Consider the following 25,696-nt stretch of genomic DNA (forward strand, 5'->3'; position numbering starts at 1 on the left):
AACATTGCTTTTTCGCCACAGCCTCACTGGCATCTGTTGTTTCTTGACTTTAATAATCACCATTGTGACTGGCGTGAGATGGTATACTCATTGTGGTTCTGATTTGTATTTCTCTAACAACCAGTGATGTTGGCCTTTTTTTTCTCATATGTTTATTGGCCACATGAATGTCGTATTTTGAGAAATGTCTGTTCATGTCCTTTCCCCACTTTTTAATGGGATTGTTTTTTTCCTGTAAATTTGTTAAGTTCCTTATAGATTCTGGATATTAGACCTTTGTCAGATGAATAGCCTGCAAAATTTTTCTCCCATTCTGTAGGTTGTCTGCTCACTCTGATGATAGTTTCTTTTGCTGTGGAGAAGCTCTTTAGTTTAATTAGATCCCATTTGTCAATTTTTGCTTGTGTGGCAATTACTTTTGATGTTTTTGTCATGAAATCTTTGCCTGTGCCTATGTCCTGAGTGCTATTGCCTAAATTTCTTCTAGGGTTTTTATAGTTTTGGGTTTTACATTTAGATCTCTAATCCATCTTAATTTTTGTGTAAGGTGTAAGGAAGGGGTCCAGTATAAATTTTCTGCATATGGCTAGCCAGGTTTCCCAATGCATGTACTAAATAGGTTTCTAGTGGGCTAATTGCATGAATCTTCTAGATGGGGTCTTCTAGATATAGAATCATGTCAACTGCAAACAGAGACAGTTTGACTTCCTCTCCTATTTGAATACCCTTTATTTCTTTCTCTTGCCTGATTGCCCTGGCCAGAACTTCCAATACTATGTTGAATAGGGGTGGCGAGAGAGGGCATTCTTGTCTTGTGCCAGTTTTCAAGGGGAATGCTTCCAGTTTTTCCCCATTCAGTATGATATTGGCTGTGGGTTTGTCATCAATGGCTTTTATTATTTTGAGGTATGTTCCATTAATACTTAGTTTATTGAGAGTTTTTAACATGAAAGAATGTTGAATTTTATCAAAGGCCTTTTCTGCATCTATTGAGATAATCATGTGGTTTTCGTCTTCAGTTCTGTTTATGTGATGAATTACATTTATTGATTTGCATATGTTGAACCAGTCTTACATCCCAGGGATAAAGCTGACTTGATTGTAGTGCATAAGCTTTTTGATGTGCTGCTGGATTTGGTTTGCCAGTATTTTAATGAGGATTTTTGCATTGATGCTTATCAGGGATATTGGCCTGAAGTTTTCTCTTGTTGTTGCATCTCTGGCAGGTTTTGATATCAGGATGATGCTAGCCTCATAAAATTAGTTAGGGAGAAGTCCCTCCTTTTCAATTGTTTGGCGTAGTTTTAGAAAAAATGGTATCAGCTCCTCTTTGTACCTGTGGTAGAATTCAGCTATAAATCCATTTGGTCCTGGGCCTTTTTTGGTTGGTAGGTTATTTATTATTGCCTCAATTTCAGAGCCCATTGGTCTATTCAGGGATTCACCTTCCTGGTTCAGTCTTGGGAGGGTTATGTGTCCAGGAATTTATCTATTTCTTCTAAATGTTCTAGTTTATTTGCATAGAGCTGTTTATAACATTCTGATGGTTGTATTTCTGTAGGGTCAGTGGTGATATCCCCTCTGTCATTTTTTGTGTCTGATTCTTCTTTTGTTCTTTATTAGTCTAGCTAGTGGTCTATTTTAATAATTTTGTCAAAAAACCAGCTCCTGGATTTGATTTTTTTTAATGTTTTTCATGTCTATCTCCTTCAGTTCTGGTCTGATCTTGGTTATTTCTTGTCTTCTGCTAGCTTTGGGCTTTGTTTGCTCTTGGTTCTCTAGTTCTTGTACTTAAGATTCGGGTGTCAGTTTGAGATCTTTCTAGCTTTTTGATATGGGCATTTAGTGCTATAAATTTCCCTCTTAACACTGCTTTATCTGCATCCCAGAAATTCTGGTATGTTATCTCTTTGTTCTTACTGGTTTCAAAGAACTTCTTGATTTCTGCCTTAATTTCATTATTTACCCAGGAGTCATTCAGGAGCAGGTTGCTCAATTTCCATGCAGTTGTGTGGGTTTGAGGTTTTTTTTTTTTTTTTTTTTTTGAGACGGAGTCTGGCTCTGTCGCCCAGGCTGGAGTGCAGTGGCCGGATCTCAGCTCAGTGCAAGCTCCGCCTCCCGGGCTTAGCCATTCTCCTGCCTCAGCCTCCGGAGTAGCTGGGACTACAGGCACCCGCCACGTCGCCCGGCTAGTTTTTTGTATTTTTAGTAGAGACGGGGTTTCAACGTGTTAGCCAGGATGGTCTCCATCTCCTGACCTTGTGATCCGCCCATCTCGGCCTCCCAAAGTGCTGGGATTACAGGCTTGAGCCACCGCGCCTGGCCATGAGTGAGTTTCTTAATCTTGAGTTCTAGAGGACACAAACAAATGGAAGAACATACCATGCTCATGGATAGGAAGAATCAATATCGTGAAAATGGCCATACTGCCCAAGGTAATTTATAGATTCAATGCCATCCCCATCAAGCTACCAATGAGTTTCTTCACAGAATTGGAAAAAACTGCTTTAAAGTTCATATGGAACCAAAAAAGAGCCCGCATCTCCAAGACAATCCTAAGTCAAAAGAACAAAGCTGGAGGCATCACGCTACCTGACTTCAAACTATACTACAAGGCTACAGTAACCAAAACAGCATGGTACTGGTACCAAAACAGAGATATAGACCAATGGAACAGAACAGAGTCCTCAGAAATAATACCACACATCTACAGCCATTTGATCTTTGACAAACCTGACAAAAACAAGAAATGGGGAAAGGATTCCCTATTTAATAAATGGTGCTGGGAAAATTGGCTAGCCATAAGTAGAAAGCTGAAACTGGATCCTTTCCTTACTCCTTATACGAAAATTAATTCAAGATGGATTAGAGACTTAAATGTTAGACCTAATACCATAAAAATCCTAGAGGAAAACCTAGGTAGTACCATTCAGGACATAGGCATGGGCAAAGATTTCATGTCTAAAACACCAAAAGCAACGGCAGCAAAAGCCAAAATTGACAAATGGGATCTCATTAAACTAAAGAGCTTCTGCACAGCAAAAGACACTACCATCAGAGTGAACAGGCAACCTACAGAATGGGAGAAAATTTTTGCAATCTACTCATCTGACAAAGGGCTAATATCCAGAACCTACAAAGAACTCAAACAAATTTACAAGAAAAAAACAAACAACCCCATCAAAAAGTGGGCAAAGGACATGAACAGACATTTCTCAAAAGAAGACATTCATACAGCCAACAGACACATGAAAAAATGCTCATCATCACTGGCCATCAGAGAAATGCAAATCAAAACCACAATGAGATACCATCTCACACCAGTTAGAATGGCAATCATTAAAAAGTCAGGAAACAACAGGTGCTGGAGAGGATGTGGAGAAATAGGAACACTTTTACACTGTTGGTGGGATTGTAAGCTAGTTCAACCATTATGGAAAACAGTATGGCGATTCCTCAAGGATCTAGAACTAGATGTACCATATGACCCAGCCATCCCATTACTGGGTATATACCCAAAGGATTATAAATTATGCTGCTATAAAGACACATGCACACGTATGTTTATTGCAGCACTATTCACAATAGCAAAGACTTGGAATCAACCCAAATGTCCCTCAGTGACAGATTGGATTAAGAAAATGTGGCACATATACACCATGGAATACTATGCAGCCATAAAAAAGGATGAGTTTGAGTCCTTTGTAGGGACTTGGATGCAGCTGGAATCCATCATTCTTAGCAAACTATCACAAGAACAGAAAACCAAACACCGCATGTTCTCACTCATAGGTGGGAACTGAACAATGAGATCACTCGGACTCAGGAAGGGGAACATCACACACCGGGGCCTATCATGGGGAGGGGGGAGGGGGGAGGGATTGCATTGGGAGTTATACCTGATGTAAATGACGAGTTGATGGGTGCAGCACAGCAACATGGCACAAGTATACATATGTAACAAAACTGTACATTATGCACATGTACCCTACAACTTAAAGTATAATAATAATAAATTTAAAAAATAAAAAAAATAAAAAAAAAATCTTGAGTTCTAATTTGATTGTGCTGTGGTCTCTCACTGTTATGATTTCAAGTTCTTTTGCATTTGCTGAGGAGTGTCTTACTTCCAATTATGTGATCAATTTTAGAGGAAGTGCCATGTGTCACCAAAAATAATGTATATTCTGTTGTTTGGGGGTGGAGAGTTCTCTAGATATCTATCAGGCCCACTTGATCCAGATCCAAGTTCAAGTCCTGAATATCCTTGTTAATTTTCTGTCTCCATGATCCAATAATGACAATCGGTTGTTAAAGTCTGCTACTATTATCATGTGGGAGTCTAAGTCTCTTTGCAGGTCTCTAAGAACGTGTTTTATGAATCTGGATGCTCCTGTATTGGGTGCATATATATTTAAGATAGCTCTTCTTGTTGAATTGATCCTTTTACCATTATGTAATACTCTTGTCTTTTTTATCTTTCTTGGCTTAAAGTCTGTTTTGTCAGAAACTAGGATGGCAACTCCTGCTTTTTTTCTGCTTTCTATTTGCCTGGTAAATTTTCCTCCATCCCTTTATTTTGAGCCTATATGTGTCTTTGTGCATGAGATGGGTCTTTTGAATACAGCATACAATGGGTCTTGACTCAATGCCGCTTGCCATTTGCCATTCTGTGTCTTTCAATTGGGGCATTTAGCCCATTTTCATTTAAGGTTAATATTGTTATGTGTGAATTTGATCCTATCATCATGATGTTAGCTGGTTATTTTGCAGACCTATTGATTTAGTTGTTTCATAGTGTCATTGGTCTGTGTACTTCAGTGTGCTTTGCGGTGGCTGGTACCAGTTCTTCCTTTCCATATTTAGTGCTTCCTTCAGCAGCTCTTGCAAGGTAGGCCTGGTGGTGACAAATTCCCTCAGCATTTGCTTGTCTGGAAAGGATTTTATTTCTCCTTTGTTTATGAAGCTTAGTTTGGCTGGATATGATGTCCTGGGTTGAAAATTATTTTCTTTTAGAATATTGAATATTGGCCCCCAGTCTCCTCTGGCTTGTAGGGTATATTAGTCCATTTTCACACTGCTGTTAAAGACATACCCAAGACTGGGCAATTTACAAAAGAAAGAAGTTTCATGGACTTACAGTTCTATGTGGCTGGGGAAGCCTGTCAATCATGGTGGAAGGCAAGGAGGGGGGAGGAGCAAGTCATGTCTTATACCGACAGCAGCAGGCAAAGAGAGAGAGCTTGTGCGGAAACTCCCATTATTAAAACCATCAAATCTCATGAGACTTATTCACTATTATGAGAACAGCATGGGAAAGACTTGGCCCCATTATTCAATTACCTCCCACTGGGTCCCTCGCACAACACATGGGAATTCAAGATGAGATTTGGGTGGGGACACAGCCAAACCATATCATAGGGTTTCTGCTGAGAGGTCCACTCTTAGTCTGATAGGCATTCTTTTATAGGTGACCTGGCCCTTCTTTCTCTGGCTGCCCTTAACATTTTTTCCTTCATTTTGACCTTGGAGAATCTGATGATTATGTGTCTTGGGGTTGATCTTCTCATGGAGTATCTTACTGGGGTTCTCTGGATTGCCTGAATTTAAATGTTGCCCTGCCTTGTTAGGTTGGGGACGTTCTCCTGGATGATGTCCTGAAGTATGTTTTCCAACTTGGTTCTGTTTTCCCTGTCTCTTTCAGGTACTCTAATTAGTTGTAGGTTCAGTCTTTTTACATAATCCCATAGTTCTCAGGGATTTTGTTCATTCCTTTTCGTTCTTTTTTCTCTAATATTGTCTGCCTGTCTTATTTCAGCAAGATAGTCTTCAAGCTCTGAAATTCCTTCCTTCTCTTGGTCAATTGAGCTATTGATACTTGTGGTTGCATTGTGAAGTTCTTGTGTTGTTTTTCAGCTCCATCAGGCATTTATATTCATCTCTAAACTGGTTATTCTGGTTAACAGCTCCTGTAATTTTTTTTATCATGGTTCTTAGCTTCTTTGCTTTGGGTTAGAACATGCTTCTTTAGCTCAGTGAAGTTCATTATTACCCACCTTCTGAAGCCTACTTCTGTCAGTTCATCCATCCCAGCCTCTGCCCAATTCTGTGCTCTTGCTGGAGAGGTGTTACAGTTGTTTGGAGAAGAGGCATGCTGGCTTTTTAAGTTTTCAGTGTCTTTTTTTGTTGATATTGATTCTTTCTGCTCCTCGTGAGTTTATCTAGCTGTGATCTTTGAGGCTGCTGACCTTTGGATGGGGTTTTTGTTGGGGGGGTTTTGTTGGTGGTGTTGGTGGTGCTGTTGTTGCTTCCTTTTAGTTGTGTGTGTGTGTTTTTGTTTTTGTTTTTTTTTAACAGTCAAGCCCCTCTTCTGTAGGGGTCCTCTCCAGACCCTATTCACCTGGGTTTCTCCCGCACCTGGAGGTGTCACCAGTGGAGGCTACAGAATAGCAAAGATGGCTGCCTGCTCCCTCTCCTCTAGGATCTCTGTCCCAGAGGGGCATCGACCTGATGCCAGCAGGAATGCTCCTGTGTAAGTTGTTTAGGAACCTCTGTTGGAGGGTCTCAGCCAGTCAGGAGGCATGGGATCTGGGACCCGCTTAATGAAGTGCTCTGGCTGCCCCTTGGTGAAGGGGGTGTGCTGTGCTAGGAGAAATCCCACTTGTCCGGACTGCCCAGATTCCTCAGAGCCAGCAGCGGGAAGATTACATCTGCTGATCCATGGAGATCACAGCCGCCCCTCCTCTCAGGGGCTCAGTCCCAGCAAGCTCAGACTTCTGTCCCTAAAACCCTAGCTGGAGTTGCTTAAATTCCTGCAGGGAATACGCATTTGGTGAGGTGGGATGGATCAGGGTCCAGCCTAAAGAGGCAGTCTGGCCACGATCTGCCACAGCTGCTGTGCTGCACTGTGGGGAATTCCTCCTGGGTCCAAACCATCCAGTCTCCTTGGCACCAGCAGGGGAAAAATAGAATTCCCGCAGAAACTCAGTAGTCTTAAGCAGTCTGCAGCCAAGTGGCCACCAAGAATCTACACAGCTGTGTGCTTGGGACCCAAGGCTCTGATGGCATGGGCTCATGAGTAGGATGTCCTGATCATGGGTTGCATGGAACGGTGGGAAAAACATGGTTTCCCAGATGAAGTAGCACAGTCACTCACTGCCTCCCTTCGCTGGGGGTGGGAGCTTCCCTTGCCCCATGTGGCTCCCAAGTGGGCTGTCACACCACCCTGCTTTTCCTTGCTCTCTTTTTAGTGCATTAGATCCTGTTTTTTAGAAATGTGTTTCCAAATATAAACCACCTAGTCAGTCCCAGTGAGAGAACCTGCATACCTCAGTTGCTGGTGCAGGATTCACTTGCCATTTTCATTCTTCTCAGTGGGTACCTGACCACAGCTGTTTCTAGTTGGCCATCTTGGCCCCTCCCCACCAAAATCACGTTCTTTAATCCTTCCTGTGCTGTCCCTGGTATTCAAGATCATTCATGATCTGGCTCCAGATACCCTCTCTAGACCAACCTTCTGCTTACTTGCCCACTCTTGACAAGCCAGCATCAGAGGAATGTCTGTTTCCAGAACACTTTCCAAGGCTGTTAGTTCTGTATCTTTCCTCTTGTTTATCTCTTCAGATGCTCAGGATAACTGACTTATATTTATATTCCAGGTTATTTGCAGAGCAGGTTACATGTCTTACAAACCCCCCATAGCCAAAGGGATTCCTTAAAGCTAGGTGCCAGCTCCACCTGCATCAGAATCACCTGGGCCCTTGAGAGAAATGTAGGCTCCCAGACCCCTTTCAGACCTTTTTCTGGCATTGCAACCCCAGAATCTGTGTTATTTAATAAAGACTCAATTGATTCTTAGTGTTGCCAACGTTCAAGGTACTAGACCTGGAACACACGGTCTTCCAAACAGAACCATACAAATACCTGTTTTGATTTTCATAAAGGGCAATAGGAAACTTTGCTTTCCTTAAGAAAGGCACCTCAAGGTCTCTGAGTGAAACTTCCCACATGGAATGTTGTTTGTGCTCTTTCTGCAAGCGCCATCAGCAGTTTCAGATTCTTGGGCTGCTAACGGCCAAAGTACCCACTGGAAAAAAAAAAAAAAAAGTCTATTTAGTGCATTAGATCCTGTTTTTTAGAAATGTGTTTCCAAATATAAACCAATTTCTTTCACCTGGTGCCAGCAGGCACCATGTGAGCTGATGAGAAGCAAGTAAGGTCAGAGATTGCACGGTCTAACTTGGTGGTCAGGCATGTGGCCCCTGAGTCTGTCTGCCTGGGCTGAACTGGGCTCTGCCACTACCATTGTGACTTTGATCACATTACTTAACATCTCTGCTTCTCAGTTTCCTCATCTGAAAGCCAGGGATGATAATAATACCTACCTGGTAACATTGTTATGAGGAATAAATCCGTTAAATGGAGGAAATACTTAGGATGGAAACTAACTTGTTGTAGGCACTTGGGAACATGCTGCTGTGCTCAGCAGGCTTTGAATCTTTGCAATTCTAAACCCAACCTTTGAAGCTGGTTATTGAGCCCATCAAGTAGAGTGGCACTCTTCCCAGCACTTACATTTCTGCTTCTGAATTTCAGAGTAAGACAACTGCCATGGCAGGATTCTCCCGTGTTTTAATGAAATCATGACATGGAGGCCCTCTCCCACAACACCCATACACACACACACACACACAGGCATGAAGATGGAAGTGTTTAAGTTTCCTTCGTTGTACTCCTTGCCCTTGGTGAAGAGGGATTCTAATGATCTAATGAAAATAGGTAGTTTACATCAAAATCTTCCTATTGCACAGGCTTTAGAAATTAATGGGAGGGGAAAGAAGTCAGGTAAAGACATGGACGTGATGCATTAATATCTACTGCAAACACTGCATGTGCTAGTCTGAAATATATGTATAATCTAAAATATAGGAAAAGCAGACTTCATGAACAGTGGAACCGTGTATTTTGCCCCTAAAGTGTTCTGTCTCCAGGTAGCACCTTGGGCAGGAAACTGTGTAGTGGGTTCTCTTAAGGGGCAGGAGGAGATCACGACCCTACACCGTTGAACTTGTTAGCCCCAAAAGTCTGACCTTGGAATTGAACTGTTGTCTGCTACATGATGACCAGATGAAATCCACAGTATTTACATACTGAAATTCTAGGACCACTGTTACAATAGAAAGAGAGAGATGATGTAAGGGGCCTATCGAGATAGGGCGATTTGGTGCTTTGGTTGCCATTCTCTTTAAACAAAGCCTGTTCTGTGGATAAACAGACCATGGGGTAGAGTTACGCAGGCATCATTCAAATGGATTGCATGACTTTTTTGTGGCCGCACAGGACAGCTTCTGCCTTCCAAAAGATTTCCCCCTCTACATTATTCTCATAATTGTCTTTTCTAATTGTTCTCAGCACTCACTTTAAAAGCCTCTCATCCCCTCATAAGGAAATTATTTTAGCAGGACCATTTTTTTTTATTATTATACTTTATGTTCTAGGGTACATGTGCACAACGTGCAGGTTTGTCACATATGTATACATGTGCCATGTTGGTGTGCTGCACCCATTAACTCATCATTTACATTAGGTATATCTCCTAATGCTATCCCTCCCCCCGCCCCCACCCCACAACAGGCCCTGGTGTGTGTGATGTTCCCCTTCCTGTGTTCAAGTGTTGTTACTGTTTAATTCCCACCTATGAGTGAGAACATGCAGTATTTGGTTTTCTGTTCTTGCGATAGTTTGCTGAGAATGATGGTTTCCAGCTGCATCCATGTCCCTACAAAGGACACGAGCTCATCCTTTTTAATGGCTGCATAGTATTCCATGATGTGCCACATTTTCTTAATCCAGTCTGTTATTGATGGACATTTGGGTTGGTTCCAAGTCTTTGCTGTTGTGAATAGCGCTGCAATAAACATACACGTGCATGTGTCTTTATAGCAGCATGACTTATAATCCTTTGGGTCTATCCCCAGTAATGGGATGGCTAGGTCAAATGGTATTTCTGGTTCTAGATCCTTGAGGAATTGCCACACTGTTTTCCACAATGGTTGAACTAGTTTACAGTCCCACCAACAGTGTAAAAGTGTTCCTGTTTCTCCACATCCTCTCCAGCCCCTGTTGCTTCCTGACTTAATGATTGCCATTCTAACTGGTGTGAGATGGTATCTCGTTGCGGTTTTGATTTGCGTTTCTCTGATTGCTAGTGATAATGAGCATTTTTTCATGTGTCTGTTGGCTGCATAAATATCTTCTTTTGAGAAGTGTCTGTTCATATCCTTTGCCCACTTTTTGATGGGGTTTGTTTTTTTCTTGTAAATTTGATTGAGTTCTTTATAGGTTCTGGATATTAGCCCTTTGTCAGATGAGTAGATGCAAAAATTTTCTCCCTGTTGCCTGTTCACTCTGATGGTAGTTTCTTTTGCTGTGCAGAGGCTTTTTAGTTTAATTAGATCCCATTTGTCAATTTTGGCTTTTGTTGCCATTGCTTTTGGTGTTTTAGACATGAAGGCCTTGCCCATGCCTATGTCCTGAATAGTATTGCCTAGGTTTTTTTCTAGGGTTTTCATGGTTTTATGTCTAACATTTAAGTCTCTAATCCATCTTGAATTAATTTTTGTATAAGGTGTAAGGAAGGGATCCAGTTTCAGCTTTCTACTTATGGCTAGCCAGTTTTCCCAGCACCATTTATTAAATAGGGAATCCTTTCCCAATTTCTTGTTTTTGTCAGGTTTGTCAAAGATCAGATGGTTGTAGATGTGTGGTATTATTTCTGAGGGCTCTGTTGTGTTCCATTGGTCTATATCTCTGTTTTGGTACCAATACTTTGCTGTTTTGGTTACTGTAGCCTTGTAGTATAGTTTGAAGTTAGGTAGCATGATGCCTCCAGCTTTGTTCTTTTGGCTTAGGATTGTCTTGGCAATGCGGGCTCTTTTTTGGTTCCATATGAACTTTAAAGTAGTTTTTTCCAATTCTGTGAAGAAAGTCATTGGTAGCTTAATGGGGATGGCACTGAATCTATAAATTACTTTGGGCAGTATGGCCATTTTCATGATACTGATTCTTCCTATCCATGAGCATGGAATGTTCTTCCATTTGTTTGTGTCCTCTTTTATTTCATTGAGCAGTGGTTTGTAGTTCTCCTTGAAGAGGTCCTTTACATTCCTTGTAAGTTAGATTCCTAGGTATTTTATTCTCTTTGAAGCAGTTGTGAATGGGAGTTCACTCATGATTTGGCTGTCTGTTATTAGTGTATAAGAATGCTTGTGATTTTTGTACACTGATTTTTGTATCCTGAGACTTTGCTGAAGTTGCTTATCAGCTTAAGGAGATTTAGACAATGGGGTTTTCTAAATATACAATCATGTCATCTGCAAACAGGGACAATTTGACTTCCTCTTTTCCTAATTGAATACCCTCTATTTCTTTCTCTTGCCTGATTGCTCTGGCCAGAACTTCCAACACTATGTTGAAGAAGAGTAATGAGAGAGGGCATCCCTGTCTTGTGCCAGTTTTCAAGGGGAATGCTTCCAGTTTTTGCCCATTCAGTATGATATTGGCTGTGGGTTTGTCATAAATAGTTCCTATTATTTTGAGATACGTTCCATCAATACCGAATTTATTGAGCGTTTTTAGCATGAAGGGTTGTTGAATGTAAAAGGCCTTTTCTGCATCTATTGAGATAATCATGTGGTTTTTGTCTTTGGTTTTGTTTATATGCTGGATTACGTTTATTGATTTGCATATGCTGAACCAGCCTTGCATCCCAGGGATGAAGCCCACTTGATCATGGTGGATAAGCTTTTTTATGTGCTGCTGGATTTGGTTTGCCAGTATTTTATTGAGGATTTTTGCATTGATGTTCATCAGGGATATTGGTCTAAAATTCTTTTTTTGTTGTGTCTGCCAGGCTTTGGTATCAGGATGATGTTGGCCTCATAAAATGAGTTAGGGAGGATTCCCTCTTTTTCTATTGATTGGAATAGTTTTAGAAGGAAAGGTACCAGGCTCCTCCTTGTACCTCTGGTAGAATTCGGCTGTGAATCAGTCTGGTCCTCGACTTTTTTTGGTCGGTAGGCTATTAATTATTGTCTCAATTTCAGAGCCTGTTATTGGTCTATTCAGGGATTCAACTTCTTCCTGGTTTAGTCTTGGGAGAGTATGTGTCCAGGAATTTATCCATATCTTCTAGGTTTTCTAGTTTATTTGCATAGAGGTGTTTATAATATTCTCTGATGGTAGTTTGTATTTCTGTGGGGTTGGTGGTGATATCCCCTTTATCATTTTTTATTGCATCTATTTGATTCTTCTCTCTTTTCTTCTTTGTCTTGCTAGCCGTCTATCGATTTTTTTTTTTTGATCTTTTCAAAAAACCAGCTCCTGGATTCATTGATTTTTTGAAGGGTTTTTCGTGTCTCTATCTCCTTCAGTTCTGCTGTGATCTTAGTTATTTCTTGCCTTCTGGTAGTTTTTGAATATGTTTGTTCTTGCTTCTCTAGTTATTTTAATTGTGATGTTAGGGTGTCAATTTTATATCTTTCTTGCTTTCTCTTGTGGGCATTTAGTGCTATAAATTTCCCTCTACACACTTCTTTAAATGTGTCCCAGAGATTCTGGTATGTTGTATCTTTGTTCTCGTTGGTTTCAAAGAACATCTTTATTTCTAGCAGGACCATTTTTAGGACCATCTGATAGGATGAAAGACTCTTAAGGACCATTTTCCAGATAATGTCTGCTAAATTGTCATACGGAATACAAAACTCACTGCACATGCAGTTTGTTAATAACTCAATTCTTGTATTTGAGGTCATTGTTTACAGAAAAAAAGAAGGAATATGGGGAACCAAAATTATACTTGTTTTAAACTGTTTGAGAAATGTCTTTGAGCACTCAGTCACTATCCTTTCTCCTTCATTTTCTGTACAAACATTTCCTTGGTGTCTACAAGGGCCACAAGCATCTGCTGCTGCACTTTCCACCCATTCCAGTTCTTTGCAAAGAACAAGGGTCCCCTCTTCTCATAACGCAATGGGAAATGTGAGTGATGAAAGTGGATTTTTTTCTGTAATCATTTCTATAATGTAGGCCATCAAATGATCATTATATTTTATGATTCTGTAAAATCTGCTGAAATCAAAGCTATGTAATATACATTGCAGAGGGCTCTGCTAATCCTTGCCAACCACATTCGTGCCTGGACCGAGGAGGAAGGTCTGGTAACTGGAAACCTGACACTAAAGGAATTCTAAACACAGACTAAAAGCATCTCTGTGCACATAGCATGGGCGACTCAAGTATATTAGTTTGTGCTGATTTTTTTTTTAAAGCTTTGCAGTATTTGTAGAAGAACCAGAGAAGAAAGCACCGATCCCAGCTCAGCCACTACATAATCTATGTGTGGCGTGCTCAAGAATAGCATGGCTCTGCCAGATGTTGACTTTCTGCCAACGGGTACAGGCCCCTCTCTTAGACAGCTACAGGAGTTTTACATCATGTTACTTCCTGCCATTCAAACCCCAAATTTGGTCACAGTGAATTATTACCAAAAAAGGAAACCCATAAAGTCTACTTTGGAAGTTAAAAAATTAGCTTTGTTTTGGCTGCTAATCACACACATAGTATTTTACAGAAATTAAGAACAAGATTCTGCCCTTTGGAAGCTTTTCTGTAAGTGAAAAACCCAATGCATATGCCTAAGCCGGACATTCACACCTCTGCTCATAAATTCTTTATGGTTTTTATACTTTCTGCTGCATATCTTATTTCTTCACATGCTAAACTCACCCCTTTTCAAAACAAACTATCTTCCAGTCGCTGATGTGTCTCCAACTTAGTTGATTTTCCCCTCTGTGACTCTTCAACTTCATCTATCCTTCTACATCCTAAAAGGAGCTCATCAGATGAGATACTGCAGGCGTTCTTACACTCTGCCTTGAGACATGTAGAGGAAGCGTGCTCAGCTCTGTATTGCAAGAATCTGTCACTGATACTGGAAGACTGAGGACTACAAATGATTTCTTTTAATAAATTATAGCAGGCTCAAGTTTTCCCCTTCAATAATGTCACTCCCACTCATTTGAATTCCCTTGTTCTTTCCTGAATGGAAGGAAAGGGTGTTGAGTTACAGCAGGTGGCAGAGAAGTTTGCATAATTCTGGCTTCTGCCTCTCCTGGGTATGAGTAGCTTATATGAAAATCATCCATCACATCTACTCTCAGGGAGAAAAGCTTGGGAGGCACTGGGACAGAGGGAACAGGACACCAGCTTGACCTCGGGTTTGGGTTCATCAGCCCTCAAAGCCCAGGTACCGCACTTCAAACTGTGGCCATCACATCTGGGTTTGACATTGTCTCCCTAAGACCCTGTGTTTGAAACCCTGTGTACTGTACTTTCAAACACATAAAGATGTTCCTAGATTATTGCATTTATGACAGGGACAAAGAAAATGTCTTTGCTGTACCATCATAAAAATAGTAGTTAACTGACCCTTGAATAAATATGCTTAACCTGCACCTAGTAAGCCCAGTTTCCAGTTAATCTTGAGTCAAGATAGCTCTCAATTTCCTCAGCACCAGTTAGTCATGCTGAGCTCACCAGGAAGTCAAGGAGATTGAATCCCAGTCCAAGATTTATTGAGCATCTATTGTATTTCAAGTACTCTGTAGGGCAACAGAGATAAGACAGTATAATCTTGTTCTTGGCAAACAAAACAAATAAAATAACCTCTACCCTGCTAAAGTTTACAGCATTCTATGTTGGACCCAACCCAACCCTTTATTCAGCCCAGCATCCCTTCTACTTCCCTCTTCAGAAATTAGAGATCAGTCTCACCTCCACCACTATCAATCCCTGGCTCCCAAAGAAAGCCCACTTTCTCCTCTTATTCTGCTACCTTCCTCCAGCCCCTACCCACATTGAACCTTTTATGGTTACTGTATGTGTGTGGGTTTTCTCTTTACTTTAAACTCTCTTGAACAAATTCAACATGCATTTGTAGAGCGCCTGTGATGTGCAAAGCCCTGTGTTAAGCTCAAAGGGAGATCATTAGATATGTAAGACTCAGTTCCTTCCTTCAAGATGCTTGTACTCCATGCAGTATACAACCAGCCACAAGGCAGGGTGAAAGACAGATGAGGTGAGAATGAGCAGCTGTGGTGAGAACAGAGGAGAGAGATTTTCTTTACAATTGAGGGTGGTGGTGTAGACATGGGAGGATTCAAAATTGCTCATGCCCCTTCATCTGTTCCTGTAAGTACAGCCACCTCATTCCTAGCAAGAGGTTTGCCATTGATTTTGTCCTTCCAATATTGAGCCCTTTCCCTATACAGAATTGTTTTAGCAAATGTAGGAACATGTCTTTCATCCTTGCGTAAACTGAAGGTAGTCGGCACCCAGAGCTGGCTATCTGACCAGCTTAGCCTCTCATTTCCAGCCCCGCTTTTGCTTAATGAAAAATAGTGACATACTGACATGGCAAAAAAGAAGAAATCCTTACGTAAACAAAGTGATGCTTATTGCTTCTTTACATGTAAATAATATATATCTTTGTCGTGTTCAGACTTAATGGTTAACTTTCTTTATTGGGTGCATCTATGTGATTGAAAACTGCATGCCTGAGATAGTTCCTATCAGTTTTCCAAGCAAAATCTGAATCCTTCTGGCCTCTAGAAAGGAGCCTAATCGAAATAAAATAAGCAATAATTTCAAACTATAGGTATTTTCATGACAGCCCCCTTTAAGAGTTATAAAGGATTATCTTTCCTTAAGTAAATATGGTTTCTTAGTAAAATTTTTAAATGTTTAAATTGAAAGTTTTTAAGGAAAAACAGTAACATATACAAATGAAACTCAAGAAGTCACATGAAAAATGAAAGGTCTTAAAGTACTGATACATTTGTTATGCAGATTCTTGTTTTAATCAGAATCTCCTAAGGAAGCTGCCCCTGGATTCCTCAAGGTTGGCTCAAAGCACACAATATCTGACACTGTGATAGGCATTGCTGGGGCCCCAGAATGGATTGGTTTTGGACTTTCCTACAAACACTAAGTTTCACACAAATAAACAGACTATGAAAAGAGAAACTCACGATTAACAAAGTTAAAATTTTAGCTGCCTTTTCTTCCTCTAAGTTCTGTAGTTAGTTAATGAGGAGGGGCTTATTTTCCCTGTTTCAAAATTCTTGAGACAGAGTCTCTTTCTGTTGCCCAAGATGGAGTATAGTGGCACAATCTTGGCTCACTACAACCTCTGCCTACCAGGTTCAAGCGATTCTCCTGCCTCAGCCTCCTGAGTAGCTGGAATTACAGGCATGCACCACCATGCCCAGCTAATTTTTGTAATTTTAGTGGAGACGGGGGTTTCACCATGTTGCCCACGCTGGTCTCGAACTCCTGACCTCAAGTGATCCACCCACCTTGGCCTCCTAAAGTGCTGGAATTACAGGCGTGAGCCACCGCCCCTGGCCAAAATTATATTTTTAATAATTTAAAATAATACACACATAATACTCAGAAGAGCTTAGAAGTTGTTCTGGCAAAAGTCTGTAGGAAATTCTGTTATGAGCAAAAGGTTGTTATAAACAACAGCTACACACCATCCCCCAAAAGAAAGAAAAATTCTTCTAGCACTCTTTGAACCTTAAACAGTGTTTTGGTAGGCCAACTCATTGTTTTTCTTCTCTCTGAAAAATTAAAAACGCTAACTGTTATGATGAGTTCTACAGAAAAAGACAATTTCCATGACTTCATTTCTTGACAAAGAACAGCTACCTCACTTGCTTTCTGCCACATATAAGCAAACTCCCAGACATAAAACCTCCCCTCAGAGGAAGCAACATGGGACCACAAAAGTGTCTCGAGGTCTGCCCTATCTGCCCACGGGAAGCCTCCCTCCTCACCGTGAGCGCTGGCCACTGGGAGGAGCGAGGTGTGGGAGAAGAGATAGCGACTGTCCCACCATGTGGTCGCCGACTGCACTGTCGCAGCCTCTCAGGGTGGCTTCTGCCCCGTCACCACTTGATCTGGATTCTCTCTCCAAAAATTTAAAAAAACAAGGCGTGCCTGTCTTTTATAATACTCTGTTCTAAAAGAGAGAACTCTCCAGGGAGAGAACAGGACCCTAAAAGTCCAAGGCCTGGAATTCTTCCTTTCTCTCTTTCCATTTTAAACAGGAAGCATTCATGCTAAGAGAGTCCAGAGGGAGCGCTGGTTGTATGTTCATTTGAAGGCAAATAATGTTTGTGTGTTGCAAATGTCAGTGATTTATCCTAAGGGCTTAAAACGAGTGCAGAAAAACCACATGTTTCACTTCATGCAGAGAAATATCTTCAGTGGATTTTGAGAGAAAGCACAGGTTAAGAAATTTTTTAAGTGTATCAGATATCTCCAACATGAACCAAAAGGCAATAAAAATGAGCATGGTGAGGTGAGGGGGAGAGACTTAAAGAATTCTTATGATAAAAGATATACCAAAGGCTGGAAGTTTTCTAAATCAAAAATGAAATTCTAAAGAAAAGGAAAGGTGAAATCCAGAGCCTTTGTTTCCCATGGCTAGAGTGACAGATTATCCATTTGTGCTCCATTTGTCATGGGCAATTTAAAATACAGCAAAGCAAACTGCACTGAATAACAGCAGCTGATGCTGTAATAACTTGTACACAAACAATTTAATTTTTTTATCTGAAAATTCTAACTAAATTACCCCAAGCTCAAGGATCTATCTTTCATTATTATACATAGCCAAATTAAGACAAAAAAGTAGAGAGAGAATTCTGTTGTTCACACTTATAGATTTGTTCACAAGCTGCTTTCTACATGCACCGAGCTGGGAGCTTGTCAAATCTTCATTGATTTGGGCACCTTACACAGCTGTTTTAACATCCAGCTTCACAGATGGGGTGATTCTGACCCTCATTGACAGTGCTTGATTAACCACAGACACTGTATTCTCACAGCCCTGTCGTTTCTTTCAGGCGTCCTAGCAGTGTGTCTGACATTGGGGAGCTTTTCCTTAATTATTATTGTTTTCTTTTCTTTTTAAAAAATTATAAAAGGGGGAGTGGTAAAAAAAAAATGGAAAGGATCTGGGGATGGTGGCAGTGGTGAATGTGCACAGAAGGTTTATGAGATTTTAAGAGCTGCAAACAGAACTCATCTGTTTAACCCCAGGCTAGATAAGATGCAGTCATCTGCACATTGTTTAGAGGCACACTGCTTCTGTTGTGGCAAATGGATCAGAAGATGCTTGTTTTCTTTAGTAGAGAGATCCAGACGGGGCCACTTTCTGTTAGTGTCTGTTCTTACCCTGGATGTTTCTGTGTGCCTTACCCATTACAAGGTGCAACTTACAGCTGGTTTGGCATTTCCCTATTCTGCTACTGGCCTGGTGCTACCTTCCTGGCTTTGTGGTAGAACTGATTACTTTATATCAAAACTTTAGGTGTGGGCTGGGCGCAGTGGCTCACGCCTGTAATCCCAGTACTTTGGGAGGCCGAGACAGGCAGATCACCTAAGGTCAGGAGATTGAGACCAGCCTGGCTAACATAATGAAACCCATCTCTAAAAAAAAAAAAAATACAAAACTTAGCCAGGTATAGTGGTGGGCACCTGTAGTTCCAGCTACTCGGGAGGCTGAGGTGGGAGAGTTGCTTGAACCCGGGAGGCAGAGGTTGCAATGAGCTGAGATTGCACCACTGCACTCCAACCTGGGTGACAGAGTGAGACTCCCTCTCAAAAAAAAAATAAAATAAATAAAATTAAAAAATTCTAGGTGCTCTGGCTTGGGACTTTTTCTAAGGACTGTAGAGACTTTAGGGAGGGGAGGGACATATGAATCCACACCAAGATGTAACAGCAGCCAACCAGAGTTAGACCAAGATGACAGCCCATTTAAAAGAGCACCTCACACATTTAGAAAAGCAAGTGCGGTCCATGGAAACTTTATGACTCCAAATAACCTGAACATTTCTATCACCATCTCTAGGACAGACTTCAGCCCAGCCTGTCCTAGATATGGTGGTAGAAAAGGGCAGGGAACTAATGACCCCATCCTTAAGAGAGGCAAACTCACTGCCTTATTTAGGAAACTAGTTTGGTTACTATAATAAAGGCCAACAGAAAAGGGTATAAACAAGATAGAAGTATATTTTCCTCTTATGCACCAACCTGAGTGGAAGCAGTCCTGATTGACATGGTGGCTCCATGGCAATGGGGACCCAGGCTCTCACCTTCTTATTGCTCTGCCTCCCACAGCACGTGGTTTTCGCCTTGTGGCCTAAGATGGTTTTTCCGACGGCCAACAGGAAAGACAGAAGGGAAGAAGGTCCCTTCTCTTCTTTTTAAGGGCATGCATCACTTCTTCTCCCATCCCATTGGCCAGACCTATTTGATGGCCACGCCAAACTGCGCAGGAGGCTGAGGAACCTGTTCGCCAGCCAGACAGCCAGCTTAGGAGCTGCTGACATGTGTCTCTTCTTCTCTTTCCAGGGGAGGACCCGCAGATGCTGTAGACTATCTGCCAGCAGCACCTCGAGGGCTCTACAAGGAAAGGGAGCTTCCCTATTATCCAGGGGCTCATCCTATGCACCCTCCCAAAGGGAGCTATCCCCGCCCCACAGAGCTGAGGGTGGCAGATCTCCGGTATCCTCAGCACTACCCACCTCCGCCTGCTTCCCAACACAAAGGACCCTTTCGACAAGACGTCCCGCCTTCCCCTCCCCAGCACCAAAGAATGCCAGCCTATCAGGAAACGGGCAGACCAGCGCCCCGCGGGGGCAGCCCAGACCAGTACCCTTACCGAACCCAGGATTCCCGGCAGAAGAACCCCATGACTGCAGCCGTATAGCCGAGTGCCACCAAGGCCAACCCAGCCCAGAAAGGAAGGTGTCTACACTACTTTTGCCCTTTCTAGACCTGAAGACCTCCTTGGTGTTAGGAATTCTCCACGGGACTGATTAGCGTTTTCTCACTGACGTTGTAACGCTTGACTGCTAATCAGAGGGGAAAAGAAGGGGAAGGGGATTGGGGAGGAAAAAAATCAGAAGGAAGATGAAAGATGGGGCTATAGAAACAAAACTACCTGCTAGTTGAAACATTTTCAGAGTTGTTCAAATCGGTGAGAGCGGCAGCGGAACACACAAACAGCTAACAGTGGAGCTCTACTCTGGGGAGCCTCCCTGACTAGTTAACCTGCCTGATGCGCAGACACGTGGACACCCCGCCCCCCCCCAGCATGAGATTGGTGGTCCAGAGGCAGTCTCTGCCAGGCAGCATTACCCGCTCAGAGGTGGAGTCTCAGCCCCCTTATTAGAGCTGTGAAGTCTAAGGAGTGGCAGAGTAGACAGAGGTAGGAGCATCTGAAGTGAGTATAGACTTTTTTTACTGAGAAAAAAAACAAGAGCAAACATGACTAGTGATCTGGAAATATTTTGTACCGAGAGAAAGACTGCATTTCTTTACTTGTAGAATTTCTCAGGTTCCCGATACCACTCATTTGATGTAAACATTTCATGTTTCCTAACTTTTGATATGAAAGTCAGTAAAATGCAGTATTAGTCCTGGGAGAACGTGCACAGCTGGTCAGAGCTTCCAGGAGTATCTTCCGAGGACCAAGGTGATCAGGTTAAGAGGGTTGAACATCCCACACCCCTCACCTTCCTCCCTCTCGCATTCCAGGCATGGAGATATCTGGTTTCAGAGTCAGCCCCAAATCTCCTGCCTAGAATTACTTTAACTGGGGTCTCTACTTTAAGGTTCCCGCTTGAGGGCTAAAATGTAGTTAGGAAAAAGAGGGCCACTGGGGAGGTCTCACAGGAGGCAGTGCCCTGGAAATGCCAAGTCCAGACTCAGTGCCAAGTGGTAACCATCTGCACTCGGGGACGGTGAGGAGCTGACCGTGGCCTCTGGAAACTGATGACCAGCAGGTATTAGATGGAAGTGAATGAGAAAGAGAGAGAGAGAGAGTGTGTGTGTGTGTGTGTGTGTGTATGTACGTGTGTGTTTGAACACATATGATTGCCAGTATGGAGAATCAAAGATTGATAATGCTTTCTGGAGAGTTTGATGCAAAAGCGGGGGAAAAGGAGGGAAAGAGAAAAGGCATTAAGACTAAATGCACCTGCATTTGCTATATTTCATTAACTAAAGTCAGGTCAGCGCAGGGCCAAGGCGTCCAATTGGAAAAGGACAGTGTTATGGCTTATAAAAAACTGAAACCCCACCCTCTAAGTTGAACCAACCTATCACAATGTTTTCTGAGCTTTGCAGTAATTTTCTATGAAAACTAAAACCTTTAAAACATACAACCTGGCCCAAATGAGAACACAAAGATGTGGAAGACAGTGAAACCTGAGCATTGGTTTGAACCAGGCAGTGACGCTTGATATACTTTAAGCCTTTTCACATTCCTTCTTTATTCCCTCCCAAAAAAAAAAAAAAAAAAAAAAAAAGTCTTGAGTTTAATTTAGGTCTATTTTGGCTGAGATTAGCATACCTCTGATTCACAGGATTTAATAAGTTATAGTATTATTGAATACATAGGACATCCCTCTACCCCAGCCTACTCTTTAATTTAAAATAGAATTCTGTTACCAAGAAGGATGCAACTGCTAGTTTTAGACATAAATAGTGTTATATACTGGACTTTGCGATATTGTTTTCTTAACTACAGTTTACTATGGCCCTGCTGAAAACAGACTATCAAGTTTTTTGTCTCTGTTCTGTCATCTCTGTTAAGCCAGGCACCTTTAGATTGTTTGCAATTTGTTCAAAGTGGTTGAGGATCTCAGGCCCTGCTCACCTGAGGTAGAGAGCAGGGGAGCTACAGGTTTCCCTGCTGACCTGCTCAATGCTACCTTCCCCTCAAGCTAAATACACCTTAAAGAAAATGATAACATGAGGGATGTGTAACTTGTTTTGAAGCATTAAAAACCAGCAGCTCTTCAGTATGTTCCATATTTTAACCAAACTACTGTAGACTACTAAACATAGCCAAGCCAGAACTTTCCTTCTGAATTAAGCCTAGGCCACTTGAGGGGCAGCCAGGCATGATGGTGTCAGGTGAGAATCCTGTGTCTTGAAGGAGTGGCCTTTGCAGGAAGAGTGCCCATGTTTTCACCTGCGGTGTTGCCACCGGAGTGTGCAATACCTCCTGCACACAGGCTCAGGGTAACCTGCTCCAAAACTAGGTTTTGTGTTGTATACAAAGTCAATAAAATAGTTGCTAATCCTGAGTGGCAGCCAGTGATGTGAAGGTACTATTAAAGTGAACAAAAACTAGATTGCAACAGTTTTCTTTGCTTGCTTGAAGTATAACACACGCTCCATTTGATCCTGCCTGAAAGAAGCCAACATTATATTTGTGACAGACAGAGGCTCCATCAAGCCAAGCAACAATTAACAGCTCAAATGTAAGATTTATAAACGCCTGTGTACTCACCCTTCAATTGTTACCACCCAGAGGTTACAGGACTCTTTCCCAGCATTTAGGGGAACAGGTTTTTAGAGTATTTAGAAGACCAGGCTATAATCAGTAATGTGCCTGGTAGCAGGAAATAGCTCCCAATGTATTTATGGCCTTGGGAAAACTCAATCTGGTGTCTCCGTGTAGCTCAGAACACTAATAGCCCCCCTGGAAGAGCGTGGCACATTGAGCCCCAAACCCAATCAATATCCATCCACTTGGCTGCCGATCTGACGGCTGGGTCATGAAGGCCGTGAAATGATGTTTGCCCTCAAGTCACTAGGTATTTTAAGAAGCCCTATTTTTCTCCCTTTTTGCAGGAGTAGAGATGAAAGAGGGCAGACCATGGAAAACTTTTAGATGCAGGAGAATTGAGACTTCCACAAGGGAGAGAAACAGCCTCCCCAGAATCCATTATGCCATCGGGCGGTGGCACTCACTCTTGCCATAGTGCCGTTTCCTCACAATATCAAATCAGCGGATGAAATACAAGCTCAGAAACAAGAACATTTTCTTAAATCATAACCTAATAGCCAACAAAAATTGAAAAAACAATTATTCTGAAGCTCATTATTCTTAGATCTGTAGGTATGTATGTGTTGACCCCCACAGGATGGCACCAAGTAAAGATCTTAAGAGCATGGTAGGGGTTCTCAGACCGACTGTCACCCATGGATCCTGATGGGGAAGAATGGAGGCTTCACTGTAGCTATAGTTTTCCACCAACTCAATCAAATTAAAACGTGACTCATTATCCCTTCCAAAGATTCATACAATTCTTGAACTAAAGTGATCTTCTGAAGAAAAGCCACCTCACAACGTTAGGAGGCTCATAAAGCTCATTTCTCTTTTCCCTGGCATGCAAAAATATCAAGCCTATAAAGAGTAATTATTTGCCCAAACCTGTAACCACTGCATTCCTTTTCTTTGGAGGAACATTGTAGCATTTCAAGAGTGTAGAGAGATCTAAAGAGTTTGGTCTGAATGTGTGTCTGTACAACTCCCTTTGGCATTAAACTCTGAAACCTACAATGGATGGCCTTTAAATTGGGAGGACACCCTACTGCTTTCCGAGTCCATGAGCAACAGAAAGACTGGTCTTAGTGCAATTAGGCAGGAGGGATTTGGACTCAGAAACAACCACAGAAGTATTTCTCAGCACTCCCAGTTCCTGCCGACTTAGCTGGAAATGATGCCACAGCAAGACCAGAAAGAGGAGTCTCCGTAAGGTATCTCTACAAAGTCACTTTTCTGATAAAAAGGTGGGGAAAAAAAGTTAGATATCTAAAATGAGCCTAGAATCTCACACGCAGCTGTGACTTCTAAGTGAAACTCTTTCTCCCTCATGTCCTTAAATAGTCACAGAATCACACACAGCCTGACTTTTATAAGACAGGCTTGGCTACAGGAAATGAACCAAGCCCAGACTCTTCTAGCCTGTCTCCTGACTGGGCTCCTTCAGAAAGTGCTCTCCTGTTCCATCTGCAGGGCTGCTTACTACTGGAACCTAAAACAAAACCTGTTGTTTGTCCCGTCACTTTTTCTGGTGTTTCCTATGCTTTTGTGATACCAAGTCTGTTCAAAAGTTCTGAAGATAAATTATGTGAAATCATATTTTGGCATATGGGGGTGGAGGATGAATTCTTTAAAAAGTTTTTAAGATGATCTCATTTGTACCACAGAAAACATTTTGGAAGTTGTTATATATGAGTATATAAATTTTTCTTGTCGTATTTTACATTAAAATAAAGCTTTATTCAGTCATTAAGACATCAGAGTCTTGGATTGCTTTAGGATGAAGGTGTCCAATCTTTTGGCTTCCCTGGGCCACATTGGAAGAAGAATTTTCTTGGGCTACTTGTAAAATACATTAACACCAATGATAGCTGATGAGCAAAAAAAAACAAAAAAACAAAAAAAAAACAAAAAAAAAAAACCTGCAAAAAACCTCAATGTTTTAAGAAAGTTTACGAATTTGTGTCGGGTAGCATTCAAAGCCAACCTGGGCTGTGGGTTGGACAAGCTTGCGTCAGAATCTGATGGATAAATAGGTGGGTCTAGGCCTGCTCACCCTCGAATAGCAACATTCGGTAGTTGCGTAGCCATGTTCAAAACAGCAAGAGTGCAAAGAACAAAAGGAACGAGAGCGTCAGTCACATGCTGGGCCCCCCAAGAAGCAGATACTGAGACAGAGATTCTCAAGCCGGTTGTGTACCGAGGAGTGCACTTGGGTTTCAATACCTTAAAAAGGGAGGGAAACAGGCCTGGGCAGAGGGAGAAGCTGAGCTGTAGTGCATGCCCAGCTTAGGCCTCAGCCACCCCACAATGGGAGCAGCCACGGCTCTTCAGAGCTGTCCCCCAGTTGGGACAAGGGAGCTGAGCCTTTATGCCATCATTGATTGGTAAATACAGGTTACCTCTGGAAAGAAGAAAGATCTAGCTAGGGTACGGCAATATTCTTCAGTTGAGACAAACCCAAAGAAAGCTGACAGCTGGGGCCCATCTTTGGATGGTACTCAAAACAGCTGGAAAAGTTCCTTCTTAAAGCGGCATCTGAGCAGCCCGCCACAGCATTCACGACAGCTTCTAAAACTGGCAACCGCTTTCTGGTGCTGGAATCACTCTTATCTCTAGAAAGTTCTCCTTGAGACCATCCCTGTCACTCCTCAGCTCCTTGATTCCCCCGGCCTAGTCTCAGACCTCCCCATACTCCTGGTAAGCCCATCCACAGCCAAGGTTTTGACTGCCACCTCTCTACTGACTGCTCCAGCTCAGCTCTGTGCCGAGCTCACGCGTTTCTGTGTTTCCACTGCACATTCCCATTTTGATGTCCTGCAGAGCCTTGAAACATAACATGCCCACACCGAAAACACGCTTTCTCCAAAGAAACCTCCCCCTCACAATTCCGTCCTGGCCAAAATGTGAACCAAGTTCACAGCTAAAAACCGGAAACCTGGAAATTATCCTGGATTTCCCATTTATAACTCTGCCCCTTCCTCCTACACATTCCCATATAATGAGATGGAAGGCCAACATTCTGTCCTGCAATTCCATCAGATATGTTTATGTTTCCTGATACCATGACATGCCTGGGCTCCGCCTCATCACTTCTTCCCCAGCCCCTTCAATAGCCTTCCATGTGATCTCCCCACTTCAGGCCTTGTTCCCTCCGATCCACCTCTGTGCTATACAGCCCTGCCCCCTGCTTCTGTAAATAAAGTTATACTGGAACACATA

The 25,696-nt window shown here is 42.2% G+C and overlaps 1 protein-coding gene across 3 annotated transcripts in view; it reads left to right on the top strand.

Annotated features, from left to right (window-relative positions):
- The window catches only part of PARD3B (par-3 family cell polarity regulator beta), a 1,090,519-nt gene extending 1,066,292 nt beyond the window's left edge, over positions 1-24,227 (top strand). For 2 of the 3 annotated variants that reach the window (XM_015110772.3, XM_015110773.3), the window contains one exon: positions 19,486-24,227. In XM_015110772.3, coding sequence (XP_014966258.3) covers positions 19,486-19,843 — 358 coding nt within the window. In that variant the 3' untranslated portion in view covers positions 19,844-24,227. The remainder of the gene's footprint in view (positions 1-19,485) is intronic. The other variant, XR_013402125.1, reaches the window with a different exon arrangement.
- Positions 24,228-25,696: the final 1,469 nt, after the last annotated feature.

Source organism: Macaca mulatta, chromosome 12, assembly GCF_049350105.2.
Source record: "Macaca mulatta isolate MMU2019108-1 chromosome 12, T2T-MMU8v2.0, whole genome shotgun sequence".
Lineage (NCBI taxonomy): Eukaryota > Metazoa > Chordata > Mammalia > Primates > Cercopithecidae > Macaca > Macaca mulatta.